Below are 24,608 nucleotides of genomic sequence, written 5' to 3' on the forward strand. Positions count from 1 at the left end.
AAAAAGAAAAAAAAAAAAGTTGAGTGCCCATCATGGACCAGGCTCTATGCCAGCCACTTTAACATATCATGTCTGATATAGCAGCCTCCAAAGAGGGTTTTCTACCCATTTTATAATGAGGAAACAGAAGGTCATCCATCTAAGACTTTTTTGTTTTTGGTTTTTTTTGAGATGGAGTCTCGCTGTCGCCCAGGCTGGAGTGGAGTGGAGGGATCTCAGCTCACTGCAACCTCCCCCTCCCGGATTCAAGCGATTTTCCTGTCTCATCCCTCATCCTCCCGAGTCCAGCTAAGACTTAAACCGGCTCTGTATCAATCCGAATACCATGCTTTCTTGTTTTCTGCTAGAGCTCTGCTTCCCAAGGTAGTCAAAGAAAGTTAAAGAAAAAAAAAAAAAAACATAACTGAAATGAAATTTCACAGATTACTAGATAGGAAATGGACAAGCTGGGAAAGGGCATTCCAAGGTAGACAAATAGTATTGCCGAGGTATAATGTCAGGGAAAATTGGCATGTTTGTTTAATCCTGTAGGTATTTCATACATTTTTGTACCCTAACTAGATTCTGAGCCCTTTTACATCTTCAGTTCAGTGTAGTATAGTGATACACTGTTGTTTATATACCCATCTTAGGAAGGGCTGTGTTGAGATCCTATAGCCTGTGTCATTACTAGCCTCTTGTTCATCTCTCCCTGTCTGCTGTCTCCTCTCCCTTCTTTCCCAGTTATGCTCTTGGTTACTTTTAAGGGCAGGAGAAGAGCAAACACTCTGGAACTATATCAGTACTCAGAATGCCGCTAATGATTGTATCATTTGCTGGAAGCCAAAGACCCAACATCAGAGCCTTGACTTCAATGAGGTCACCTTTAAACCTGGACAAATGGGTTAGTCAGCTCCCCTGGGTGGCTGAGGATAGCAGACGCATCAGTATAAGAAAGAGGGGCTAGTAAGCAGACAACTCCACAGCCTCCTTAAAGAGTTATTGTTACTGCTAAAAAAAAAAAAAAAAAAAAAAGAGGATAACACTTCCATGAGAACCAAGGACTTTTTATACTTAGAACACATACTGAAAAATCAGGAGGCAGTAGCTAAGCTAAAAGAAGCACCAGATGCCTTCTGGAATGAGTTGCCTTCCTTGCCTCCACAACAGCAGCCAGACTGGACCTCTGGACAACACGGTAAGTGTGACAATCACACTTCCTACATCAGGACCAAGGGTAGGAAGCCACTAGGCTCAGCTTACAAGCCCTGTGAAACCAGAAAAAGTGCATCAGTTAGACCCAGAATTTGGGGGCAGCCACAACCATGTACTTCTCATCCCGAGGAACGTGTCCTGGATCTTTCAACCAGACAGCGTGAAAGTTTCTTCTGTCTCTCTCTCATTTGGGCATTAAATCCTGTATTACTCCCCACCCCTATACACCCCTTCTCCAGGCAGTAACCCCAGCCCATATGATCAGGCACTCACCCAAGTAATCGTCCATCAGGGAGCCAATAGCAAACTGCAGGAAAGATGGTAAAAAGAAAGTGAAGGCCGGGCACGGTGGCTCAAGCCTGTAATCCCAGCACTTTGGGAGGCCGAGACGGGCGGATCACGAGGTCAGGAGATCGAGACCATCCTGGCTAATATGGTGAAACCCCGTCTCTACTAAAAATACAAAAAACTAGCCGGGCGAGGTGGTGGGCACCTGTAGTCCCAGCTACTCAGGAGGCTGAGGCAGGAGAATGGCGTAAACCCGGGAGGCGGAGCTTGCAGTGAGCTGAGATCCGGCCACTGCACTCCAGCCTGGGCGACAAAGCAAGACTCCGTCTCAAAAAAAAAAAAAAAAAAAAAAGAAAGTGAAGCCAAGATGAGCACAGAACCAACCTCTACCCCGCAGCCCCAGGCCTTCTGCCCATCCATCCCTTCTTCCTGACAGAAGAGCATAGAACCCCCTGAAACTAGGTGGCAAGAAATCCAACAGCTCTCCGCTCAGCCTGGTATAGGTAGAGGTGGGGAAAAGACTCACAATGTCATTCTTGTCCACACGGGTCCCCACAATCTTTAAGCGGATCTCATCGTCCTGCTGAATCACAATATCCTGGGGAGAGGAGGGAACAGTGTACAGATGCTCCTCAGTTTATGAGAGGTTACATCACAACTACTTCACTGTAAGCCCGGGGGCATATTGAATGCACATCACTTTCACATCATCGTAAAGTCATAAAATCATGAATCAAGCCATGGTAATTCAGGGACCATCTGTGCTCGGCCATCCTCAGGCCAATATTCTCCCTCAGGATGACTGATTCTCTCTTCCTCTTCCTGACTTCTTTCTGTCCACTTACCTCATCCATTGTCTTGTAACATGGTGGGTTGGAGTTAGGATCAAACTCCATCTCTGAAGGGATGGACTGAAAGGAAAGTGAGATTAGGGTAGCACTTTAAAAGGATGCTTCAGTAGATGGTAATGAATGGGTATCTCTTCCTCAGCCCCACCCAGTGTGCCTAGACTTACATGTCGAGAGATGAAGCAAGACATGGGTCCAATTTCTGTGAAGAGTCCAACCTAGAAAAAAATGAGTGATCTTATGGTCATGCACGGTGGCTTATGCCTATAATCCCAGCACTTTGGGGGGCCGAGGCGGGTGGATCATGAGGTCACAAGTTCAAGACCAGCCTGACCAACATGGTGAAACCTTGTCTCTGCTAAAAATACAAAAATTAGCTGGGTGTGGTAGCACACCTGTAATCCCAGCTACTCAAGAGACTGAGGGCCGGGCGAGGTGGCTCAAGCCTGTAATCCCAGCACTTTGGGAGGCCGAGACGGGCGGATCACGAGGTCAGGAGATCGAGACCATCCTGGCTAACACAGTGAAACCCCATCTCTACTAAAAATACAAAAACTTAGCCGGGCGAGGTGGCAGGCGCCTGTAGTCCCAGCTACTCGGGAGGCTGAGGCAGGAGAATGGCGTGAACCCGGGAGGCGGAGCTTGCAGTGAGCTGAGATCCGGCCACTGCACTCCAGCCTGGGTGACAGAGCGAGACTCCGTCTCAAAAAAAAAAAAAAAAAAAAAAAAGAGACTGAGGCAGGAGAATCGTTTGAACCCGGGAGGTGGAGGTTGCAGTGAGCCAGATCTCGCCATTGTACTCCAGCCTGGCAACAGAGCAAGACTCCGTCTCAAAAAAAAAAAAAAGAGTGATCTTGCTTTTCTTTGTCCCCTCAAGTGTTGTGTTTTTGTTTTTTGCTTTCTAAATTTTGAGACAGGTTCTCACTGTTGCCCAGGTTGGAAAGCAGTGGTGTAATCACAGCTCACTGTACCTTTGAATTCCTGGGCTCAAGCAATCCTCCCACCTCAGCCTTCCAAGTAGCTGAGACCACAGGTGCACACCACCATGCTAGGCTAATTTTTAAAACTTTTTGTAGAGACAGAGTCTTGCTATGTTGCCCAGGCTGGTCTCAAACTCCTAGGCTCAAGCAATCTTCCCACTTCTGCCTCCCAAAGCACTGGGATTATAGGTGTAAGCCAGCACACCCAGCCCTCTTCTCTTTTTTTTTAAGCTTTCATTTGTATTTATTTATGTATTTACTTTGAGACAGAATCTCGCTCTGTTGTTCACTCTGGAGTGCAGTGGTGCAATTTCAACTCACTGCAACCTCCACCTCCCACGTTCAAGTGATTCTCATGCCTCAGCCTCCCGAGTAGCTGGGACTACATGCACATGCCACGATGCCTGGCTAATTTTTGTATTTTTAGTAGAGATAGGGTTTCACCATATTGGCCAGGCTGGTCTTGAACTCCCAACCTCAGGTGATCTGCCCACCTCAGCCTCCCAAAGTGCTGGGATTACAGATGTGAGCCACCATGCCCAGCCTAACCTTTCATTTTAAAGTATTAAAGAGCTTAGGCCTGTTAGTCCAAGATTTGAACACCTGTTGGCCACATGATCTTGGCCAATACACTTAACTTCTTCTAAGCTTCAGCTTCTGTAAAAAGCACCCACTGGCCGGGGGCAGTGGCTCACGCCTACAATCCCAGCACTTTCGGTAGCTGAGGCAGGCAGATCACCTGAGGTCGGGAGTTTGAGACCAGCCTGACCAACATGGAGAAACCTCATCTCTACTAAAAATACAAAAATTAGCTGAGCGTGGTGGCACATGCCTATAGTCCCAGCTACCTGGGAGGCTGAGGCAGGAGAATCACTTGAACCCAGAGGCGGAGGTTGTAGTGAGCCAAGATTGTGCCACTGCACTCCAGTCTGGCGACAGAGCTAAACTCCATCTTAAAAAAAAAAAAAGGAAAGCACCCACCTTTTAGTCATTGTGAGTCTCTGCACTTCACCTGGCCCACAGTCACTACTCAATCAACACAGGCTTTTATTGTTATGACTATTAATGTTGACTCTTGCCCTCTGAGTTGGGCAGGGAAGATTACCATACAATTTGAAAGTGCAGCACAAGAAGTAAAGTGATGGCCAGGCGTGGTAGCTCACACCTGTAATCCTAGCGCTTTGGGAGGCCGAGGTAGGCAGATTGAGCTCAGGAGTTCGAGATCAGCCTGGGCAACATGGCAAAACCCTATCTCTACTAAAAAAATACAAAAACTTAGCCGGCCATGGTGGCACCTGCCTTTAGTCCCAACTACTTGGGAGGCCGAGGCAAGAGACTCACTGGAACCCAGAAGGCAGAGGTTTCAGTGAGCCAAGATGGCACCACTGCACTCCAGCCTGGGCGACAGAGCAACACTCCGTCTCAAAAAAAAAAAAAAAAAAGAAGTAAAGTGACTTAGCTGAAGGCACAGTTATGAAGTGGAGCCAGGACCCAACCCAGATCTACTGAGAGACTACCCCAATGCCTCCCCTACGTATGGTCTCACCTTGTTGACCTGAGTTACAACAGCATCCACGACCTCCCCTTTAAAGGGCCGGAAAACAATGGCCTTGTACTTAACTGGATAAAGGACAAAGCCTCGGCCTGGCTGGATCACACCAGCACCAATATTGTCAATGGTGGTGACAGCAATTACAAAGCCATACCTGCAAGGAGGATGAGAAACAGAAAGACATTGTGTGTCCAAGAGCCTCTAGAGACATCTGCAATAAAAGTCACTGAGCTCTTGGGAGTAGTGTCGGGGAGAGCAAAAGGACAAGTAGATAGCACCTCTGCTCCCAGAGAGCTTAATGACCAAGAGAAGACAGAACACAGATCAGTATGGGCTGGGTGCGGTGGCTCAAGCCTGTAATCCCAGCACTTTGGGAGGCCGAGACGGGCGGATCACGAGGTCAGGAGATCGAGACCATCCTGGCTAACCCGGTGAAACCCCGTCTCTACTAAAAAATACAAAAAACTAGCCGGGCGAGGTGGCGGGCGCCTGTAGTCCCACCTACTCGGGAGGCTGAGGCAGGAGAATGGCCTGAACCCGGGAGGCGGAGCTTGCGGTGAGCTGAGATCAGGCCACTGCACTCCAGCCTGGGCGACAGAGCCAGACGCCGTCTCAAAAAAAAAAAAAAAAAAAAAAAAAAGAACACAGATCAGTATGTATAAGACCAAATGCTGTTCTGGTAATTTCTTTTTTTTTTTTTTTTTTTTTTTTTTTTTTTTTGAGACGGAGTCTCGCTCTGTCGCCCAGGCTGGAGTGCAGTGGCCGGATCTCAGCTCACTGCAAGCTCCGCCTCCCGGGTTTACGCCATTCTCCTGTCTCAGCCTCCTGAGTAGCTGGGACTACAGGCGCCCGCCACCTCGCCCGGCTAGTTTTTTTTTTTTGTATTTTTTAGTAGAGACGGGGTTTCACCGTGTTAGCCAGGATGGTCTCGATCTCCTGACCTTGTGATCCGCCCGTCTCGGCCTCCCAAAGTGCTGGGATTACAGGCTTGAGCCACCGCGCCCGGCCTGTTCTGGTAATTTCACAGTAAATGTACAAGAAGGCTGGAGTCCTTGAGGAAACAGATCTCAATCTTCGGGATGCCTGAGAATCATCTTCTTAAAATGCAGATTCTCAGGTCTGCCTCACAGAGTCTTGATTCTGTAGGGAATAAGGAGGCTCAGGAATCTGCATGTTCCTGCAGGTTTTTCTGATGCTGGAGGCCCAAGTACTCCACTGCCCTGGGCTGGGTCCCAGCTCATTAATATCACAGAAGGCCCTCAGTGCAAAGCCCAGAGATGGTCAAGTCCCAGTCTACTTCCTTCCTCCCCCAAACTTTCGATCCACTTTTTCTGGTCATCCATTCAGAAGATATATAGAGGCCCACGGTGTGTGGTCCCTGGACACAGGGGATAAGAGAAAACCAGCAGAATGACAGAGTGAGAGGAGACACAGGAACAATGACTACACTGTGAGCTCCACAAGAGCTGGCCTCATTCTATCTTGTTCCCATTCTACCTTGTTCTGAGCCCAACACGGGTCCTGGCACACACCAAGTGTTTTTAAAATGTCTGAGGAGTAAATGAATGAATGACCAATCTCAGCTGAGGGAAGGAAGTCTTATTGTCCAGCATTGCAGAGGGCGCCCTGGGAACCCAAAGCAGGAAGCAACTGGCTGCCTGAGAGGGTGAGCGGGGTCCCTAGAGTGGGTGGCAGGACTAATAGGAGTTGCGGAGGGTTTGCAGGTATAGCGACCCGTGTGCGCATCGAACGATCTGGCGGCGCGGTGAGCTCGGCACTCACTTCCCTGTGCAGGTCCCCTCCACTTCGGTGAAGAGCTTCTGCTTCACCGTGTTGAGCAAGTTGGGGCCGAAGTAGCGCGGGTGCAGCAGGATTTCGTGCTCTAGGGAGATCTGCGGAGAAAAGAGGGATGGCGACCAGGCCACGCGCTGGGAGCTTATCAGACGACAAGGGGAGCCTCGCGCCGGCGCCTGGCCTTGCTCCTCCTTTCCACCCAGCCCTTGCCGCCACCCTGGGCCCTGCTCACATGGTAGAACATCTTCCCAGAGCATGAAGGCAGGAACAGTCCACACCTCCGACCGCCCCTGGGAATCTACCGGAAACACACTTAGCCGCCGCAACCCCAGTTCCGCGCCTGCTGCGACGTTGAGAGCGGAACTCCACCTCCTCCGCGAGGGCGGAACTCCACCTGCTCCACGGGTCTGATTGGGCCTTGTAGCCGTGGGCGTGAACCACTAAGCCCCGCCCCTCACCACCGCACCGCCCCCCCACCGGCCATCAAACCACAACTCTCTTTTTTTTGTTTTGAGACGGATCTGGCTCCGTCTCCCAGGCTGGAGTGCAGTGGCGCGATCTCGGCTCACTGCAAGCTCCGCCTCCCGGGTTCGGGCCATTCTCCTGCCTCAGCCTCCCCAGTAGTTGGGACTACAGGCGCCCACCACCGCGCCCGGCTAATTTTTTGTATTTTTAGTAGTGACGGGGTTTCACCGGGTTAGCCAGGCTGGTCTTGATATCCTGACCTTGTGATCCGCCCTCCTCAGCCTCCCAAAGTGCTGGAATTACAGGCGTGAGTCACAGCGCCCGGCCAATTTTGTGTTTTTAGTAGAGATGGGGTTTCTCCATGTTGGTCAGGCTAGTCTCAAACTCCCAACCTTAGGTGATCCACCCACCTCGGCCTCCAAAAGTGCTGGAATTACAGGCGTGAGCCACTGTGCCCGGCCAGCAACTCTCTGAATTGCTTGAACCTGGGAGGCCACTGCACTCCAGCCTGGGAAACAAAAGCGAAACTCCATCACAAAAAATAATAATAAATAATAGCTACCACTTACTGCTTTCTTCCTAAATGCCAGACACTGTGTTAAGCCCTTTATATAATTATCTCCCTTAATTCTCATAATAATCTACAGAAATTGGTGTAGAAATAACAAAAAATTTACATGAGCCTTAGTCGAAAGGCCAGGAAGCTACAGAAAATAATGAAATTTAGGCTGGGCGCAGTGGTTTACGCCTGTAATCCCAGCACTTTGGAAGGCGGAGGCGGGCAGATCATGGGGTCAGGAGATTGAGACCATCCTTGCTAACACGGCGAAACCTCGACTCTACTAAAAATACAAAAAATTAGCCGGGCGTGGTGGCATGTGCCTGTAGTCCCAGCTACTCAGGAGGCTGAGGCAGGAAAATCGCTTGAACCCGGGGGGCGGAGGCTGCGGTGAGCTGAGATCGCGCCACTGCACTCCAGCCTGGCAACAGAGCAACACTAAGAAAGAACGAAAGAAAGAGAGAGAGAGAAAGAAAAAATTTAAAAGCTATTGCAATCCTAAAAAACATTTTAAGCCTCGAGAGAGATATGACTATGAGTCACATATAGTTTACAACTTCTGTTCTCAGATTATAGATTAATTCACTTTATTTTTTTTGAGAGGGAGTCTCGCTGTGTCACCCAGGCTGGAGTGCAGGAAATCCATGACTATTTCATCCTCTGTTAAAAAAATGTTACATACCCCCGGCACGATGGCTCACGACTGTAATCCCGGCTACTTGGGAGACTGGGGCAGGAGAATTGCTTGAACCCGGGAGGCAGAGGTTGCAGTGAGCCGAGATCGTGCCACTGCACTCCAGTCTGGTAGACAGAGCAAGATTCCCTCTCAAAAAAAAAAAAAGTTACATGTGAATCACAAGGTCAGAAGTTCAAGACCAGCCTGGCCAACATGGTGAAACCCCATCTCTACTAAAAATACAAAAAATTGGGGCCGGGCGCGGTGGCTCAAGCCTGTAATCCCAGCACTTTGGGAGGCCAAAACGGGTGGATCACAAGGTCAGGAGATCGAGACCATCCTGGCTAAGACGTTGAAACCCCGTCTCTACTAAAAAATACAAAAAAATAGCCAGGCGAGGTGGCGGGCGCCTGTAGTCCCAGCTACTCGGGAGGCTGAGGCAGGAGAACCGCGTGAACCCAGGAGGCGGAGCTTGCAGTGATCTGAGATCTGGCCACTGCACTCCAGCCTGGGCCACAGAGAGAGACTCCGTCTCAAAAAAAAAGAAAAAAAAAATACAAAAAATTAGCCGGGCGTGGTGGCAGGTGCCTGTAATCCCAGCTACTTGGGAGACTGAGGCAGAAGAATCCCTTGAACCTGGGAGGAGGAGGTTGCAGTGAGCCAAGATCGTGCCACTGCACTCCAGCTCAGGCAACAGTGCCAGACTCCAAATCAAAAAACATTGAAAAAAAAAAAAAGTTACATGTACTTTTCCCAAAAAGAAACATTGTCTATAGCCAACCAAATTACTATAACTATGTACCAATCTTCTATGAAAAATGTAATCCTGCTAAAAAGTCCTGTGTGCTTGCCTATATGTGGGGAAAGAGATCAGACTGTTACTGTGTCTATATAGAAAGAAGTAGACATAAGAGACTCTATTTTGTTCTGTACTAAGAGAAATTCTTCTGCCTCAACTTGCTGTTAATCTGCAACCCTAGCCCCAAGCATGTGTACAGCACATGTGCAGAGACAGGTGCTGGGTTGACTCAAGGTTTAAGGGATTTAGGGCTATGCAGGATGTGCTTTGTTAAAAAAGTGCTTCAAGGCAGTCTGCTTGTTCAAAGTCATCACCATTCTCTAATCTCAAGTACCCAGGGACACAATACACTGCGGAAGGCCACAGGGACCTCTGCCTAGGAAAGCCAGGTATTGTCCAAGTTTTCTCCCCATGTGATAGCCTGAGATATGGCCTCCTGGGAAGGGAAAGGCCTGATGGTCTCTCAGCCCGACACCTGGACAGGGTCCGTGCCGAGGAGGATTAGTGAAAGAGGGAGGCCTCTTTGTAGTTAAGAGGAAGGCATCTGTCTCCTGCATGTCCATGAGAATAGAATGTCTCCGTGTAAAACCCCATTGTATGTTCTATTTACTGAGATAGGAGAAAACAGCCTTAGGGCTGGAGGTGAGACATGCTGGCGGCAATACTGCTTTTTATTGCACCGAGATGTTTGTGTGTGTGCACATCACGGCACAGCACCTTTACTTAAACTTATTTATGACACAGAGACCTTTGTTCACATGTTTTCCTGCTGACCCTCTCCTGACTATTACCCTATTGTTCTGCCACATCCCCCTCTCCGAGATGGTAGAGATAATGATCCATAAATACTGAAGGGACTCAGAGACCAGTGCCAGTGCGGTTCCTCCGTATGCTGAGTGCCACTGGACCCACTTTTCTTTCTCTCTACTTTGTCTCTCTTATTTATTTTCTCAAGTCTCTGGTTCCACCTGACACCCACAGGTGTGGAGGGGCTGGCCACCCCTTCGCCTATATAAATGAAATATTAACTTTCTTACTTCACAACACTGACTCCATTCCTCTGGAGCTGGACCTTGTAAATGAGACCGAAAGAGATTAAGGGGAGGTATTTGGGTATGAATAGCAGACCTGCTCCAAAGCTTGTGTTCCTTTTTTTTTCTTTTTTCTTTCTTTCTTTCTTTTCTTTTTTTTTTTTTTTTTTTTTTTTTTTTGAGTCAGAGTCTCACTGTCGCCCAGGCTGGAGTGCAGTGGCGTGATCTCGGCTTGCTGCAACCTCTGCCTCCCAGGTTCAAGTGATTCTCCTGCCTCAGCCTCCCAAGTAGCTGGGATTACAGGTGCCCACCACCATGGCCAGCTAATTTTTTTTTTCTTTTTTTTTTTTTTTTTTAGTAGAGACGGGGTTTCACCATGTTGGCCAGGCTGGTCTCAAACTTCTGACCTTAGGTAATCCACCCACCTCAGCCTCCCAAAATGCTGGGATTACAGGCCTGAGCCACTGCGCCCAGCACCACCCCCTTTTTTTTCTTGAGAAAGGGTCTCATTCTGTCACCCAGGCTGCCAGGCTGGAGTGCTCATTGCATTCCCCAGCTACAAGTGTGGGTCACCATGTGCGGGTAATTTTTTTAGTTTTTGCAGAGATACGGGTCTTACTCTGTTGACCAGGCTGGTCTTGAACTTCTGGCCTCAAGTAATCCTCTTGCTTTGGTTTCCCAAAGTGTTGGGATTACAGGTGTGAGCCCTCGCACCTGGGAAAGTTGCATTCTTCACTACTGTACACTCTACTGCCTGAGACTGAAACTTTGGATAAAAAAGACACCAAAGCAATGAAAAGGACTGTTGTGTCTGCTCCTCAAAGTGGGTACATGTAGAGCCTGAAAGCTCAGAACAGCAATTCTGAAATTGTGGTCCTAGAAAGAACCTTTCAGGGACTGGTGAAGTACTCTTCTAGTTACGTGTCTGTGTGAGACCAAATTTTCTTCATGTGTTTCAATCAATACAATATATCCTAATAGCTAACAGAAGCAGATGTGAAAGTCGAGCTGTCTCCTACTGAAACAGTGTGATATTGTGAAATATACATTTCTTTGACCCCATTTTCTGGCATACAACTCCTAAATCTCTAAAGCGATTTTTTTGGTATGCTAATGATTAACTGATGGCTGCCAGGCCCTAGGTAGCTTCCGGGTGGGGGGTTGGTCACTAGAAACAGCTGGGCATGATTGGAAGGTTGGGGCTTTCAGCCCACCCCCAACTTCTGGGGAGTGGAGCGGGTGCTGAACTGTTTAGTTGATCACCAGTGGCTAATGGTTTCAGCAGTCATGCTTACATAATGAAGCATCCACAAAAATCCAAAAGGACTGGGTTCAGAGCTTCCACGTAGCTGAACACCTGGAGGTTCCTGGAAGGTGGCACACCGGAAGAGGGCTCGGAAGCTCCACATTCCTTCCCCCATACCTCACCCTAGCCACCTCTTCATCTGCATCCTTTGAAATAGCCTCTATAATAAGCCAGTAAACGTAAGTAAGTGTTTCCCTGATTTCTGTGAGCCACCCTAGTAAGTTAACCAAGCCCAAGTAGAGTTGTGGGGGCCTAGATTTACAGTTGGTCAATCAGAGGCACAGGTAAAACAGCCTGGGGCTTTTGACTGGCATCAGAAGTCAGGGGCCATGTCTGGTAAACAGTCATTTGATTTTAAAAAAACAGGAAGGGTGGGAGGGAGGCAGGGGGAAAGAGAGACAAGAGAGAGAAAGAAGAAAAAAAGGGGAAAAGAGAGAGAGAAAGAGACAAAGAAAGGAAAATAAAAGGAAAGGAAGGAAAAGAAAAGAAATAAAACAAAAGGAACGAAAAGAAACTAGTACTGGGGGGCGGGTGGGGAGGGCGGTCTTGGGAGCTGCGCCCTAAACCTTTGAGATCTGAGGTTATCTCCAGGTAGACAGTGTTGGCATTAAACAAGAGGGACACCCAACTGGAATTGCTTGCTTGCTTGTGGACGGGGGAAAAAAACCAACACATTTGGTCAAACAGAAGCCTTCTTTGTTGATTGTTGTGGTGGTGTGAGAGGAGAGAAAAACAGTGTCTCCCCCAACCCCCCTGTAAAACAATGCCATTATTCTTGCGTCATTTATTGATTTTGGTAAATAGTTATTTTCCATCTCTTATTTAAAATATATATGCTGGGCGTGGTGGCTGACGCCTGTAATCCCAACACTTTCGGAGGCCGAGATGGGCGGATCACCTGAGGTTGGGAGTTCCAGACCAGCCTGACCAACATGGAGAAACCTTGTCTCTACTAGAAATACAAAATTAGCCGGGTGCGGTGGCGCACGCCTGTAATCCCAGCACTTTGGGAGGCAGAGGTGGGCAGATCACGAGGTGAGGAGATCGAGACCATCCTGGCTAACACGGTGAAACCCCGTATCTACTAAAAATACAAAAGCCGGGCGCGGTGGCTCAAGCCTGTAATCCCAGCACTTTGGGAGGCCGAGGCGGGTGGATCACGAGGTCAGGAGATCGAGACTATCCTGGCTAACACGGTGAAACCCCGTCTCTACTAAAAATACAAAAAAATTAGCCGGGCGTGGTAGCGGGCGCCTGTAGTCCCAGCTACTTGGGAGGCTGAGTCGGGAGAATGGCGTGAACCCAGGGGGCGGAGCTTGCAGTGAGCCGAGATCGCGCCACTGCACTCCAGCCTGGGAGACACAGCGAGACTCCGTCTCAAAAAAAAAAAAAAAAAAAAAATAAAAATACAAAAAAAAATTAGCCAGGCGTGCTGTCCGGCGCCTGTAGTCCCAGCTACTCAGGAGGCTAACGCAGGAGAAGCGTGAACCCGGAAGGCGGAGCTTGCATTGAGCCAAGATCACCCACTGCCCTCCAGCCTAGGCAACCGAGCAGACACTGTCTCAAAACAAAACAAACAAAAAATATACATATATATGAGACCAGGCGACGTGGCTCATGCCTGTAATCACAACACTTTGAGAGGCTGAGGTGGGTGGATCACCTGAGGGATCAGAATTGCAGTGAGACAAGATCACTCCACTGCACTCCAGCCTGGGCGACAGAGCAAGACACAAAAGAAGAAAAATAAATGAAACTTCAATTAAAAATTAAAAAGGTTAGACTTGGTGGTTGACACCTGTAATCTCAGCATTTTGGGAGGCCAAGCTGGGGGGATCACTTGAGCCCAGGAGTTTGAGACCAGCCTGGGCAACATAGAGAGTCCCGCGTCTCTATTTACAACATATATATATATATATATATATGTATGTGTGTATATATATATGTGTGTATATGTGTGTGTATATATATATGTGTGTATATGCGTGTGTGTGTATATATATATATATATTTTTTTTTTGAGACGGATTCTCCTGCCTCAGCCTCCCAAGTAGCTGGGATTATAGGCGCCCACCGCCACACCCAGCTAATTTTTGTATTTTTATTATTATTATTTATTTATTCTTTTTGAGATGGAATTTCGCTCATTGCCCAGGCTGGAGTGCAACGGCGATCTTGGCTCACTACAACCTCCGCCCCCCAAGTTCAAGCGATTCTCCTGCCTCAGCCTCCCAAGTAGCTGAGATTACAGACATGCGCCACTACACCCTGCTAATTTTTGTACTTTTAATAGAGACGGGGTTTCTCCATGTTGGTCAGGCTGGTCTCGAACTCCCGACCTCAGGTGATCTTCCCGCCTTGCACTCCTAAAGTGCTGGGATTACCAGCGTAAGCCACTGTGCCCCGCCCATTTCTTAGTTTTAATTCCTATACAGCAAATATTGTATGGCTTGTAAGAATGAACACAGTGTCGGCCAGGCGCGGTGGCTCAAGCCTGTAATCCCAGCACTTTGGGAGGCCGAGACGGGCGGATCACGAGGTCAGGAGATCGAGACCATCCTGGCTAACACGGTGAAACCCCGTCTCTACTAAAAATACAAGAAAATTAGCCGGGCGAGGTGGCAGGCGCCTGTAGTCCCAGCTACTCGGGAGGCTGAGGCAGGAGAATGGCGTGAAACGGGGGGGGGGGGGGGGGGGCGGCGGAGCTTGCAGTGAGCCGAGATCGGGCCACTGCACTCCAGCCTGGGGCACAGAGCAAGACTCTGTCTCAAAAAAAAAAAAAAAAAAAAAAGAATGAACACAGTGTCTTGAAGAGGCATGATCTCAAGCTAAGGCCAACATACCCTGCATGTATCTAGCACAAGTTTGTTGCATAGAAACTCTCCCTAATTCTGGTTAGGTCTGATTGGAGGCCCTGACGGCAGAATAAGGTAGAGATGCTTAGAGTGGTGGGTGAAGAAGTGAGGATTAGGGCACCGACTTTACTCCTCTAGTAACACTGCCTGGGTCAGACAGGGCAGTTATCACTGACTCCCAACTTACAGCCTTTTCCTCTAGCTGTGTAGGGACTCTCAAATATTCCTTCAGAAGTAGACGCGGTTTTTGCTTCTTCTCTCCTGTCCTGGAACATTTTATGGCCCTGACCCCATTCTCACCCCTTCCTACCAGCACCTGCCCAGCACGCTCTGGAAACAAAGAACACTCTATCCTCTCAACTATAAATTGACCGTAAGATGAGCCGGGAGCCCCGGAACCTTAGCTTGGAGGAGTGGAGCAGTAGGTCATCTTGGATTTTTTTTTTTTTTTTTTTTTTTTTTTTTTTTTTTAGATGGAGTTTTGCTCTGTCTCCGAGGCTGGAGTGCAGTGGCGCTATCTTGGCTCACTGCAACCTCTGCCTCCTGGGTTCAAGAGATTCTCCTGCCTCAGCCTCCCAAGTAGCTGGGATTTCAGGTATGCGCCACCATGCCCAGCTGATTTTTGTATTTTTAGTAGAGATGGGGTTTCACTATGTTGGCCAGGCTGCTCTTGAACTCCTGACCTCAAGTGATCTGCCCGTCTCGGCCTCCCAGAGTCCTGGGATTACAGGCGTGAAGCACTGCGCCTGGCCTAGTTGGTTCTCTTATTCTCTGTCAGCCTGTAGCGGGAGTGGCATGCTGTCAGCTCAGGTCCGACACTGCAGGGTTCCCAAACTCTGGCCTTCCCAGGAGAGCGCCGCATTCAGCGACTCTGTGCCGGGCACCTCCTGCCTGCGGGATTAGGTAGAAGAAGCTCAGCCAATCCTGAGAGCTCGGAAGCAAGGAAGGCGGGACAAGGAGGAAAAGTTGAGGACAGAAGCGCCACCCAATCCAACGCCTGACTGTAAAAGCGATGGCGGCGAGCACCCAATTGCAGATGGCCGTTAGAGGGAGGCTGGTTAGTGGAAAGCGGACCAATCCGTGACAGGGGAGGGCAATTTTAAGCCAATTAAAACTGAGAAGGTGGGAAGGGGCGGAGCTCGCCCTGTGGCTGCTCGGTGGTGGGTGAGGGATCAGCTTTCTCTGCTAGTTCCCACCCTGGGAGTCCTTAGCCCCTGGAATGCGAGAGGGAGATGCTTAGGGAATTTCCGAAGTGGGGCGTCGAAGCATCGCCTGGCAAGGCCTGGGAGCGAAAAAGATCCCTACTTCGTGGAGCCGTTGGAAGCTACCGGGTGGGCATCAAGGAAGCGGAGGGTGGCTAAGGGGCGGGACTTCCGGGGGCAGGGCTTATTGGCGGGGGTGGGGCCTGTTCTAAGGTTGGGCCGAGGTGGGCGGAGCTTATGGGAGAGCTTTGGGTGTGACCTAGGAGAAAGGAGGGCAGTAACTTAAGCGATTGTTTTGGGGTGGGAAGTGATAGTTAAGGGCTGATAAGGTTGCTGGGGAGGTTACCTGTCTTAACCCACTGTCCTTTTTTCTCAGGGAGCCACTGGTGGGGACCTTTTTTGGGCCCCCTTTCCTTCGTGGGGTACTATGGAGTTCCCAGAACACAGTCAGCAGCTGCTGCAGAGCCTCCGGGAGCAGCGGTCCCAGGGTTTCCTTTGTGACTGCACCGTGATGGTGGGTAGTACCCAGTTCTTGGCCCATCGGGCTGTGCTGGCCTCCTGCAGCCCATTCTTCCAGCTTTTCTACAAGGAGCGGGAATTGGACAAGAGGGATCTGGTGTGTATTCACAATGAAATTGTCACGGCCCCAGCCTTTGGGCTTCTTCTGGACTTTATGTATGCTGGCCAGCTGGCCCTGAGAGGGGATACCCCTGTGGAGGATGTGCTGGCAGCTGCCAGCTACTTGCACATGAATGACATCGTCAAGGTGTGTAAGCGGCGGCTTCAAGCCCGGGCCCTGGCAGAGGCAGACAGTACCAAGAAGGAGGAAGAAACCAACTCACAGCCTCCTAGTTTGGAGTTTTTGTCCAGTACTGCCCGTGGCCCCCAGCCTTCGTTGTCATCTGCTGAGACATCAGGCCATTGGGGCAAAGGGGAATGGAAAGGCTCTGCTGCTCCCTCACCTACTGTCCGTCCCCCAGATGAGCCACCAATGTCCAATGGGGCTGACACTACACAGCCTGGCATGGAGGTTGACGCACCACATCTGCGGGCACCTCCTCCACCGGTGGCTGATGTCTCTCTTGCCAGCCCTAGTAGCTCCACTGAGACCATTCCTGCAAACTACTACTCTTCTGGCATCCCAGCAGTTTCATTGGAGCCACTGCCAACTCTTGATGTGGGTCCTGAGAGTCTGAGGGTGGTGGAACCAAGGGATCCTGGAGGACCACTGCAAGGCTTCTATACCCCAGCCTCAGCCCCCAGCTCAGCCCCAGCCCCTGTCTCAGCCCCAGTTCCATCCCAGGCTCCAGCCCCAGCTGAAGCTGAACTGGTCCAGGTGAAAGTTGAAGCTATTGTGATCTCTGATGAAGAGACCGATGTGTCAGATGAACAGCCTCAGGATCCTGAGAGAGTGTTCCCACCTGGAGGAGCAGTGTATGGGGGACAGCCCTCCCAGCCAGAGGCTTTTGAAGACTCAGGGGCAGCAGGACTGGAGGAGGTGGGGCCAAGTGACCACTTCCTGCCTTCAGACCCTCATCTACCCTACCATCTGCTGCCAGGTGCAGGGCAGTATCATCGAGGACTGGTGACCTCACCCCTGCCTGCGCCCGCATCCGTGCATGAGCCACTTTACCTGCCTTCTGAGTACGAAGCAGGTCCAGGAAGCTTTGGGGTTTTTACTGAGGATGTTCCCACCTGCAAGACATGTGGGAAGACCTTCTCATGCTCTTACACACTACGGCGACATGCCACGGTGCACACACGTGAGCGACCCTACGAGTGCCGCTACTGCCTGCGGAGCTACACACAGTCAGGGGACCTCTACCGCCACATCCGCAAGGCTCACAACGAGGACCTGGCCAAACGCAGCAAACCGGATCCAGAAGTGGGACCCCTTCTAGGGGTGCAACCTCTCCCTGGCTCTCCAACAGCAGACAGACAGAGCAGCAGTGGTGGAGGGCCACCCAAAGATTTTGTACTTGGCCCCAAAAACTAACATCTAAGGAGCATGAGCTGACGCTAGGCTGCTCTTACCATCCTTAGATGGCAGCTCAGAAGGTTGGTGGCATCTCATCACCCCTGCTCGGTGACAAGAATAAAGGTTCTGCCCAGGCTGAAAGTTCCTACCCTTTTCTGTTTTTTTTTTTTTTTTTTTTTTTTTTTAGTTTTTAGTTTTTTGAGACGGAGTCTCACTCTGTCACCCAGGTTGGAGTGCAGTGGCGTGATCTCGGCTCACTGCAAGTTCAGCCTTCTGGGTTCACGCTGTTCTCCTGCCTCAGCCTCCCAAGTAGCTGGGACTACAGGTGGCCATCACCATGCCCGGCTAATTTTTTTTATTTTTAGTAGAGACGGGGGTTTCACCGTGTTAGCCAGGATGGTCTCGATCTCCTGACCTCGTGATCCGCCCGTCTCGGCCTCCCAAAGTGCTGGGATTACAGGCATGAGCCACCGCACCCGGCTGCTTTTTTTTTTTGAGACAGTCTTGCTCTGTCGCTCAGGCTGGAGTGCAGTGGCAATTTCAGCTCACTGCAACCTCTGCCTCCTGGGTTCAAGCGATTCTCCTAACTCAGCCTCTTGAGTAGCTGGGATTACAGGAACGCACCACCATGCCCAGCTAATTCTTGCGTTTTTAGTAGAGACGGGGTTTCACCATGTTGGCCAGGCTGGTCTCGAACTCCTGACCCCAGGTGATCGCTCACCTCGACCTTCCAAAGTGCCGGGATTATAGGCATGAGCCACTGTGCCTGGCCTCCTACCCTTTTCTTTGCCCAGCCAGATAAGCAGGACTCTGTGGGGCAGAGATATGACAGCTCTCTCCAAGGGCACTGGGAATTTTCCTGAGGTATAATCGCTTCTCACTGTATGTTCTGGAACATAAAGCTAGGATTGAAAGTATTTCTTTGAACTGGTGTTGGCTGATTTCTTCTAAAAACCGGCATGCTTTCATACCTCTCCTTCAGTTCGTTTTGGAATGTCACATCTGTACTTGGGATAGGGGTAGAGGTCAGATTGCTCATGAGGAAAAAAAGTGGGACAAGCAGAGGGTGATATAGCCTTTACTTAAGAAAAGTATACAAATTAAGGAAGCTTATAAAATTATGATTTATTATTGCAGTTGAGCTCCTGTCTTCTGGGCTGTATCAGACATTTCGTATAAATACTCATTTAATCCTCAACGTCAGGACGTATAGGGTCCACCTCCTGTTTTGTTTGTTGTTGTTCATAAACAAACTTGAGACTTAGAAATCAAAGTTAACTTGTTCAGGGTCACAGAGGCTAATTAAGGGGAAGCCAGCATTTGAACCTGGCTTGCGACTGCAAACACCCTGCCTGCTATACTGGTTAAAAACATTGTTTCGTCCAGGTGCAGTGGCTCACGCCTGTAATACCAAGACTTGCGAGGTGACCAGCCTGCCCAACATGGTGAAACCCCATCTCTACTAAAAACACAAAAAAATTGTCTAGGTACGATGGCTCGCTCCTGTAATTACAGCACTTTGGGAGGCTGATGCGGGCGGATCACTTGAGATCAGGAGTTCAAGACCAGACTGGCCAACATGGTGAAACCCTGTCTCTACTAAAACTACAACTATTAGCCAGGAGTGGTGGTGGGCACCTGTAATCCCAGTTACCTGGGAGGCTGAGGCAGGAGAATCATTTGAACCCGGGAAGTGGAGGTTGCAGTGAGCCGAGATTGTGCCACTGCACTTCAGCCTGGGCGACAAGACCGAAACTCCGTCTCAAAAATAAAAGAAAAATTATCCAGGCTTGGTGGCAGGTGCCTGTAATCCCAGCTACTCAGGAGGCTGAGGTAGGAGAATTGCTTGAACCCAGGAGGCAGAGGTTGCAGTGAAAAAAAAAAAACATGTTTGAAGGGCTGTTGCGGTGGCTCATGCCTGTTCTCCCAGCACTTTGGGAGGCCGAAGTGAGGGATCCCTTGTGGCTAGGAGTTACAGATTAGCCTGGGCAACATAGTGAGGCCTCCCGTCACTATAAAATAATTAATAAATAGTTGAACATAGTTAACCAAGAATCATAAGTTGTTTTCTTTTTTTGTCCTTTTGCATATTTGGCTTTGTTCCCTTGTTACCTCTGCTTTCCCCACCGAAAGACCTTTTGTTGATACAATGGGTACTGTATTGATGATTTGAAACTTGTGCCTGCAAGTTGTAGATATGAATTGAATTCTCCGAAGATGAGACACTGAAAGGCAGGCAACACTAAGGCCCGTGGTGGCTGACTAGCGGCGGGAGGTTGAGGGTCTGAGGTGCTGTCGCAATGATGGGTGCTTGCAAAACCTAAAGTAAGAAACTCAGGATGAGAGGATCTTACAGTTCATGGAGTCCAACTCCCTCACTTGAAAAGTGTGACGACGGCCGGGCGCGGTGGCTCAAGCCTGTAATCCCAGCACTTTGGGAGGCCGAGACGGGCGGATCACGAGGCCAGGAGATGGAGAGACGATCCCGGCTAACACGGTGAAACCCCGTCTCTACTAAAAAATACAAAAAAACTAGCCGGGCGAGGTGGCGGGCGCCTGTAGTCCCAGCTACTCGGGAGGCTGAGGCAGGAGAACGGCGTAAACCCGGGAGGCAGAGCTTGCAGTGAGCTGAGATCCGGCTACTGCACTCCAGCCTGGGTGACAGAGCAAGACTCTGTCTCAAAAAAAAAAAAAAAAAAAAGAAAAGTGTGACGACAACAGTCTAGGGAGGTTTAGGTTACTCACCTAAGGTCACGCGGGTGGTTACTGACAGTGGAGATAGCAAAGAAATGGCAGTTTGGGGTGCCATCATTGGATGGGGGCAAAAAAGAGCTCTAGGAATATGTGAGGAGTCTGGCCCCACCTGTGCTGTATGAGGGTCTAGAGGTTTCCCTACAAGCCTTTCCTTGGTACATAAGGACGTGAGTGTAAATAAAGCAGGAAGGAAAACAGAAAGAGGCCGGGCGCGGTGGCTTACGCCTGTACTCCCAGCATTTTGGGAGCCTGAGGCAGGTGGATCAACGAGGTCAGGAGTTCGAGACCAACCTGGTCAACATAGTGAAACGCCATCTTTACAAAAAATTAGCTGGGCGTGGTGGTGGGCGCCTGTAATCTCAGCTACTCGGGAGGCTGAGGCAGGAGAATTGCTTGAACCCGGGAGGCAGAGGTTGCAGTGAGCCGAGATCGCACCATTGCACTCTAACCCCAGGCGACATTGCGAGACTCCATCTCAAAAAAAAAGGAAAAGGGGGAAAATAACAAGTAAATATTCTGAATTTTCTTTGTCTTTTTGAGTCGGTGTCATATTCAGCACTGTGAACCCTTACCAGCAAGTGACTATTTTTGAGTTACAGGAAGGAGAGAAAGGTGAGCAGTGATGTGGCTAAAGAAAGCTCCTTTTTTTTTTTTTTTTTTGAGACGGAGTCTTGCTCTGTCACCCAGGCTGGAGTGCAGTGGCCGGATCTCAGCTCACTGCAAGCTCCGCCTCCCGGGTTTACGCCATTCTCCTGCCTCAGCCTCCCGAGTAGCTAGGACTACAGGCGCCCGCCACCGCGCCCGGCTAGTTTTTTGTATTTTTAGTAGAGACGGGGTTTCACCGTGTTAGCCAGGATGGTCTCGATCTCCTGACCTCGTGATCCACCCGCCTCGGCCTCCCAAAGTGCTGGGATTACAGGCTTGAGCCACCGCGCCCGGCCAAGAAATCTCCTTAACTAGGACATATGGGAAGCAAAAGATGGTTAACATTTTTCTGCTCAGTGAATTCTACGTTCTTTCACATTCTTTGTGTTGAAATAACCTTCTAGCTTATCTTTCAAATGGCTTCTAATTTTATTTATGCAAGTACCTTACTGCTTTTTTTTTTTTTTTTTTTTTTTTTTTTTTTTTTTTTTGAGATGGAGTCTCGCTCTGTCACCCAGGCTGGAGTGCAGTGGCCGGATTTCAGCTCACTGCAAGCTCCGCCTCCCGGATTCACGCCATTCTCCTGCCTCAGCCTCCGGAGTAGCTGGGACTACAGGCGCCCGCCACCTCGCCCGGCTAGTTTTTTGTATTTTTTAGTAGAGACGGGGTTTCACCATGTTAGCCAGGATGGTCTCGATCTCCTGACCTTGTGATCCGCCCGTCTCGGCCTCCCAAAGTGCTGGGATTACAGGCTTGAGCTACCGCGCCCGGCCACCTTACTGCTTTAATTCCTTGATGAAACAAGGCAAGATATAAATAAATACAATAAAAGCTATTCTAGCTGGGTGGAACACCTTTTCAAGTCTTCCCTAGAGTAAATATCAAATCAAAATGCCTTTATGAATCAGTTACCCTTAAAAGGGTGGATTTTACAGTCTGTATATCTCGATTTCAACAGAAACACAAAGCAGGAAAAAAAAAAAACTGGTTGTCTCAGAACATCATTTCTTAAAATCAAGGCATAATAAAGGGTCTATATGTGTAGACAGTTGTGATCACATGCACTACTTAGCTAAAGAGGCTCTGTTCCTGGTGAGATTCTCCTGAGGTGCAAGCATTTGCTTTCAATACCCAGCATAAAGTGCATGCTTTCTTGCAGGTGGCAGTCAGGTATTTGCAATATTTTTATTTATTTATTTATTTTTGAGATAAGGTCTCCCTGTTGCTGAGGCTGGAGTGCAGTGGTACTATCACGACTTCTTTGGCCTCCCAAAGTGCTGGGATTCAGGCATGAGCCATCATGCCCAGCCTGCAAGATTTGTAAAGCAGCAGCTATCACAGTTACAGCCACTGTGGTCTCATTATTGTTATTATTTTTTGACGGAGTTTCAGTCTTGTTGCCCAGGCTGGAGTACAATGGCACGATCTTGGCTCAGCGCAATCTCAGCTCACTGCAACCTCCACCTCTTGGGTTCAAGCGATTCTCCTACCTCAGCCTCCCTAATAGCTGGAATTACAGGCTGTGCCACCACGCCCCGCTAATTTTTTTTGTATTTTTAGTAGAGACAGGCTTTCTCCATGTTGGTCAGGCTGGTCTCGAACTCCCGACCTCAGGTGATCAGCCCCGCCTCGGCCTCCCAAAGTGCTGGGATTACAAGGGTGAGCCACCAGGCCCGGCCTCATTTATTATTATTATTATTATTTTTTTTTATTTGAGACAGTCTCGCTCTGTCGCCCAGACTGGAGTGCAGTGGCCGGATCTCAACTCACTGCAAGCTCCGCCTCCCGGGTTCACGCCATTCTCCTGCCTCAGCTTCCCAAGTAGCTGGGACTACAGGCGCCCTCCACCACGCCCAGCTAGTTTTTTCTATTTTTTTAGTAGAGACGGGGTTTCACCGTGTTAGCCAGGATGGTCTCGATCTCCTGACCTCGTGATCCGCCCGTCTCGGCCTTCCAAAGTGCTGGGATTACAGGCTTGAGCCACTGCACCCGGCCTGTTATTATTTTTTTTAGTTGAAGTTTTTTTTTAGACAGAGTCTCCCTCTGTCATCCAAGCTGGATTGCAGTGGGGGCTGGGATTACAGGCATAAGCCACCGTGCCCAGCCTGTGGCCTTAGTTTATCTGCTGAATGCTAGGAACAGTTTATGCCAATTTGTAGAGATGTGATCAATGAATTCTTTCTCATTTCCACCGGTCTTAATGCTCCCATTCATGGATTTAAGGAACCATAGGCTCCTGGGGATCAGCTCATCTAATTTCTAGTCTAACACTGAATCCTCCTTTTGGCAGTTGTTTATCAAACCTCCGCTTGAGGCCAGGAATGGTACCTCACACCTGTAATTCCAGCACTCTGGGAGGCCAAGGCCGGCAGATTACTGGGAGGTCAGGAATTCAAGACTAGCCTGGCGAAGATGGTGAAACCCTGTCTCTACTAAAAATACAAAAATTAGCCAGGCGTGGTGGCGTACACACACCTGCGGTCCCATCTAGTTGCTTGGGGGCTGAGGCAGGAGAATTGCTTGAACCCGGGAGGCAGAGGTTGTAGCGAGCCAAGATTGCGCCACTGCATTCCAGCCTGGGGAACATAGCGAGACTCCATCTCAAAAAAAACAAAAAAATACACAAACACAAAAAAACAGGCCAGGCACGGTGGCTCTCACCTGTAATCCCAGCACTTTGAGAGGCCAAGGCAGGTGGATCACAAGGTCAGGAGTTCAAGACTAGCCTGGCCAAGATGGTGAAACCTCATCTCTACTAAAAATAAAAAAATTAGACGGACATGGTGGTGGGTACCTGTAGTCCCAGCTACTTGGGAGGCTGACACAGGAGAATCTCTTTAATCCAGGAGGCAGAGGTTGCAGTGAGCTGAGATTGCACCACTGCACTCTAGCCTGGCAACAGAACGAGACTCCGTCTCAAAAAAAAAAAAAAAAAAAAAAAACAGCCTGGGCTTCGTGGCTCACGCCTATAATCCCAGCACTTTGGGAGACCGAGGTGGGTAGATCACCTGAGGTCAGGAGTTTGAAACCAGCCTGACCAACATGGTGAAACCCCGTATCTACTAAAAATACAAAAAAATGTAGCCAGGCATGGTGGTGTATGCCTGTAATCCCACTACTTGGAAGGCTGAGGCAGGAGAATTTCTTGAACCTGGGATGTGGAGGTTGCAGTGAGCCGAGATCATGCTATTGCACTCCAGCCTGGGCGACAGAGCCAGATTGTGTTAAAAATTAAAAAAAAAAAAAATATATATATATATATATATATGCACACACACACATATATATGTAAATACATACATATATATATGTATTTCCACACATATCCATATATATTAGTACAGGCAGTGGTTCTGGCAACATTGTGAAGGTGGTGGGTATGAGTTTGGGAAACACCGTCCCTCATGTACCAAGGTGTATAATCCTTCACATTCACCATGAATGTTTTTTCTTCATTCAAAATCTTCAACTCCTGTGTGGAAACAAGGATTGATAAAGTGAGCAGCCTCTCCTTCCACAAACTTCTGAATACAGAGATTGAGGCACTCTCTGGCTGGTTCCCTTGGGACCTTGAGGTTGTCCTCAAGACCTGCATCAGACTGCCTTTGTCATTCCCTGTTCATGAAGATTTTCATTAGGAGCTGGGCTTCTCAATAAAAACACAAATGTAAGCCTGACCCTG

General features: G+C 49.2%; 2 protein-coding genes across 5 annotated transcripts; one reads left to right on the top strand and one right to left on the bottom strand.

Annotated features, from left to right (window-relative positions):
- Positions 1-1,030: 1,030 nt before the first annotated feature.
- On the bottom strand, positions 1,031-7,038 carry LOC105469463 (RNA polymerase II subunit G). Of its 2 annotated transcripts, XM_071074455.1 has the most exons (8): positions 6,889-7,038; positions 6,645-6,754; positions 4,857-5,016; positions 2,498-2,548; positions 2,328-2,393; positions 2,009-2,080; positions 1,468-1,501; positions 1,031-1,247 (listed from the first exon to the last, which is right to left on the bottom strand). In XM_071074455.1, exons 1-8 carry the CDS (start codon positions 6,898-6,900, stop codon positions 1,234-1,236), a joined length of 519 nt encoding a protein of 172 aa, XP_070930556.1. In that variant the 5' UTR covers positions 6,901-7,038; the 3' UTR covers positions 1,031-1,233. The 2 variants fall into 2 exon arrangements, with proteins under 2 accessions (XP_070930556.1, XP_070930555.1); XM_071074454.1 differs by having other exon boundaries at positions 6,645-7,010.
- Positions 7,039-11,332: 4,294 nt separating this feature from the next.
- LOC105469462 (zinc finger and BTB domain containing 3) lies at positions 11,333-18,454 on the top strand. Of its 3 annotated transcripts, none has more exons than XM_011720485.3 (2): positions 11,333-11,671; positions 15,926-18,454. In XM_011720485.3, exon 2 carries the CDS (start codon positions 15,977-15,979, stop codon positions 17,543-17,545), a length of 1,569 nt encoding a protein of 522 aa, XP_011718787.1. In that variant the 5' UTR covers positions 11,333-11,671; positions 15,926-15,976; the 3' UTR covers positions 17,546-18,454. The 3 variants fall into 3 exon arrangements, with proteins under 3 accessions (XP_011718787.1, XP_070930557.1, XP_011718784.1); XM_071074456.1 differs by lacking the exon at positions 11,333-11,671 and adding an exon at positions 15,106-15,404; XM_011720482.2 differs by lacking the exon at positions 11,333-11,671 and adding an exon at positions 15,460-15,678.
- Positions 18,455-24,608: the final 6,154 nt, after the last annotated feature.

The sequence above is a fragment of the Macaca nemestrina genome, chromosome 12, assembly GCF_043159975.1.
Source record: "Macaca nemestrina isolate mMacNem1 chromosome 12, mMacNem.hap1, whole genome shotgun sequence".
Classification (NCBI taxonomy): Eukaryota; Metazoa; Chordata; class Mammalia; order Primates; family Cercopithecidae; genus Macaca; species Macaca nemestrina.

Excerpts from the sequence above, each read along its gene's own strand:
- LOC105469463 (XM_071074454.1), bottom strand. The coding sequence starts at position 6,913 with ATGCTCTGGGAAGATGTTCTACCATGTGAGCAGGGCCCAGGGTGGCGG. Across the intron at positions 2,081-2,327 it reads GTTACAAGACAATGGATGAG|GATATTGTGATTCAGCAGGA; the intron begins GTAAGTGGACAG and ends TCCTCTCCCCAG. Across the intron at positions 1,502-2,008 it reads GTGTGGACAAGAATGACATT|TTTGCTATTGGCTCCCTGAT; the intron begins GTGAGTCTTTTC and ends TCTTTCCTGCAG.
- LOC105469462 (XM_011720482.2), top strand. The coding sequence starts at position 15,580 with ATGCTTAGGGAATTTCCGAAGTGGGGCGTCGAAGCATCGCCTGGCAAG. Across the intron at positions 15,679-15,925 it reads GAGCCGTTGGAAGCTACCGG|GGAGCCACTGGTGGGGACCT; the intron begins GTGGGCATCAAG and ends CTTTTTTCTCAG.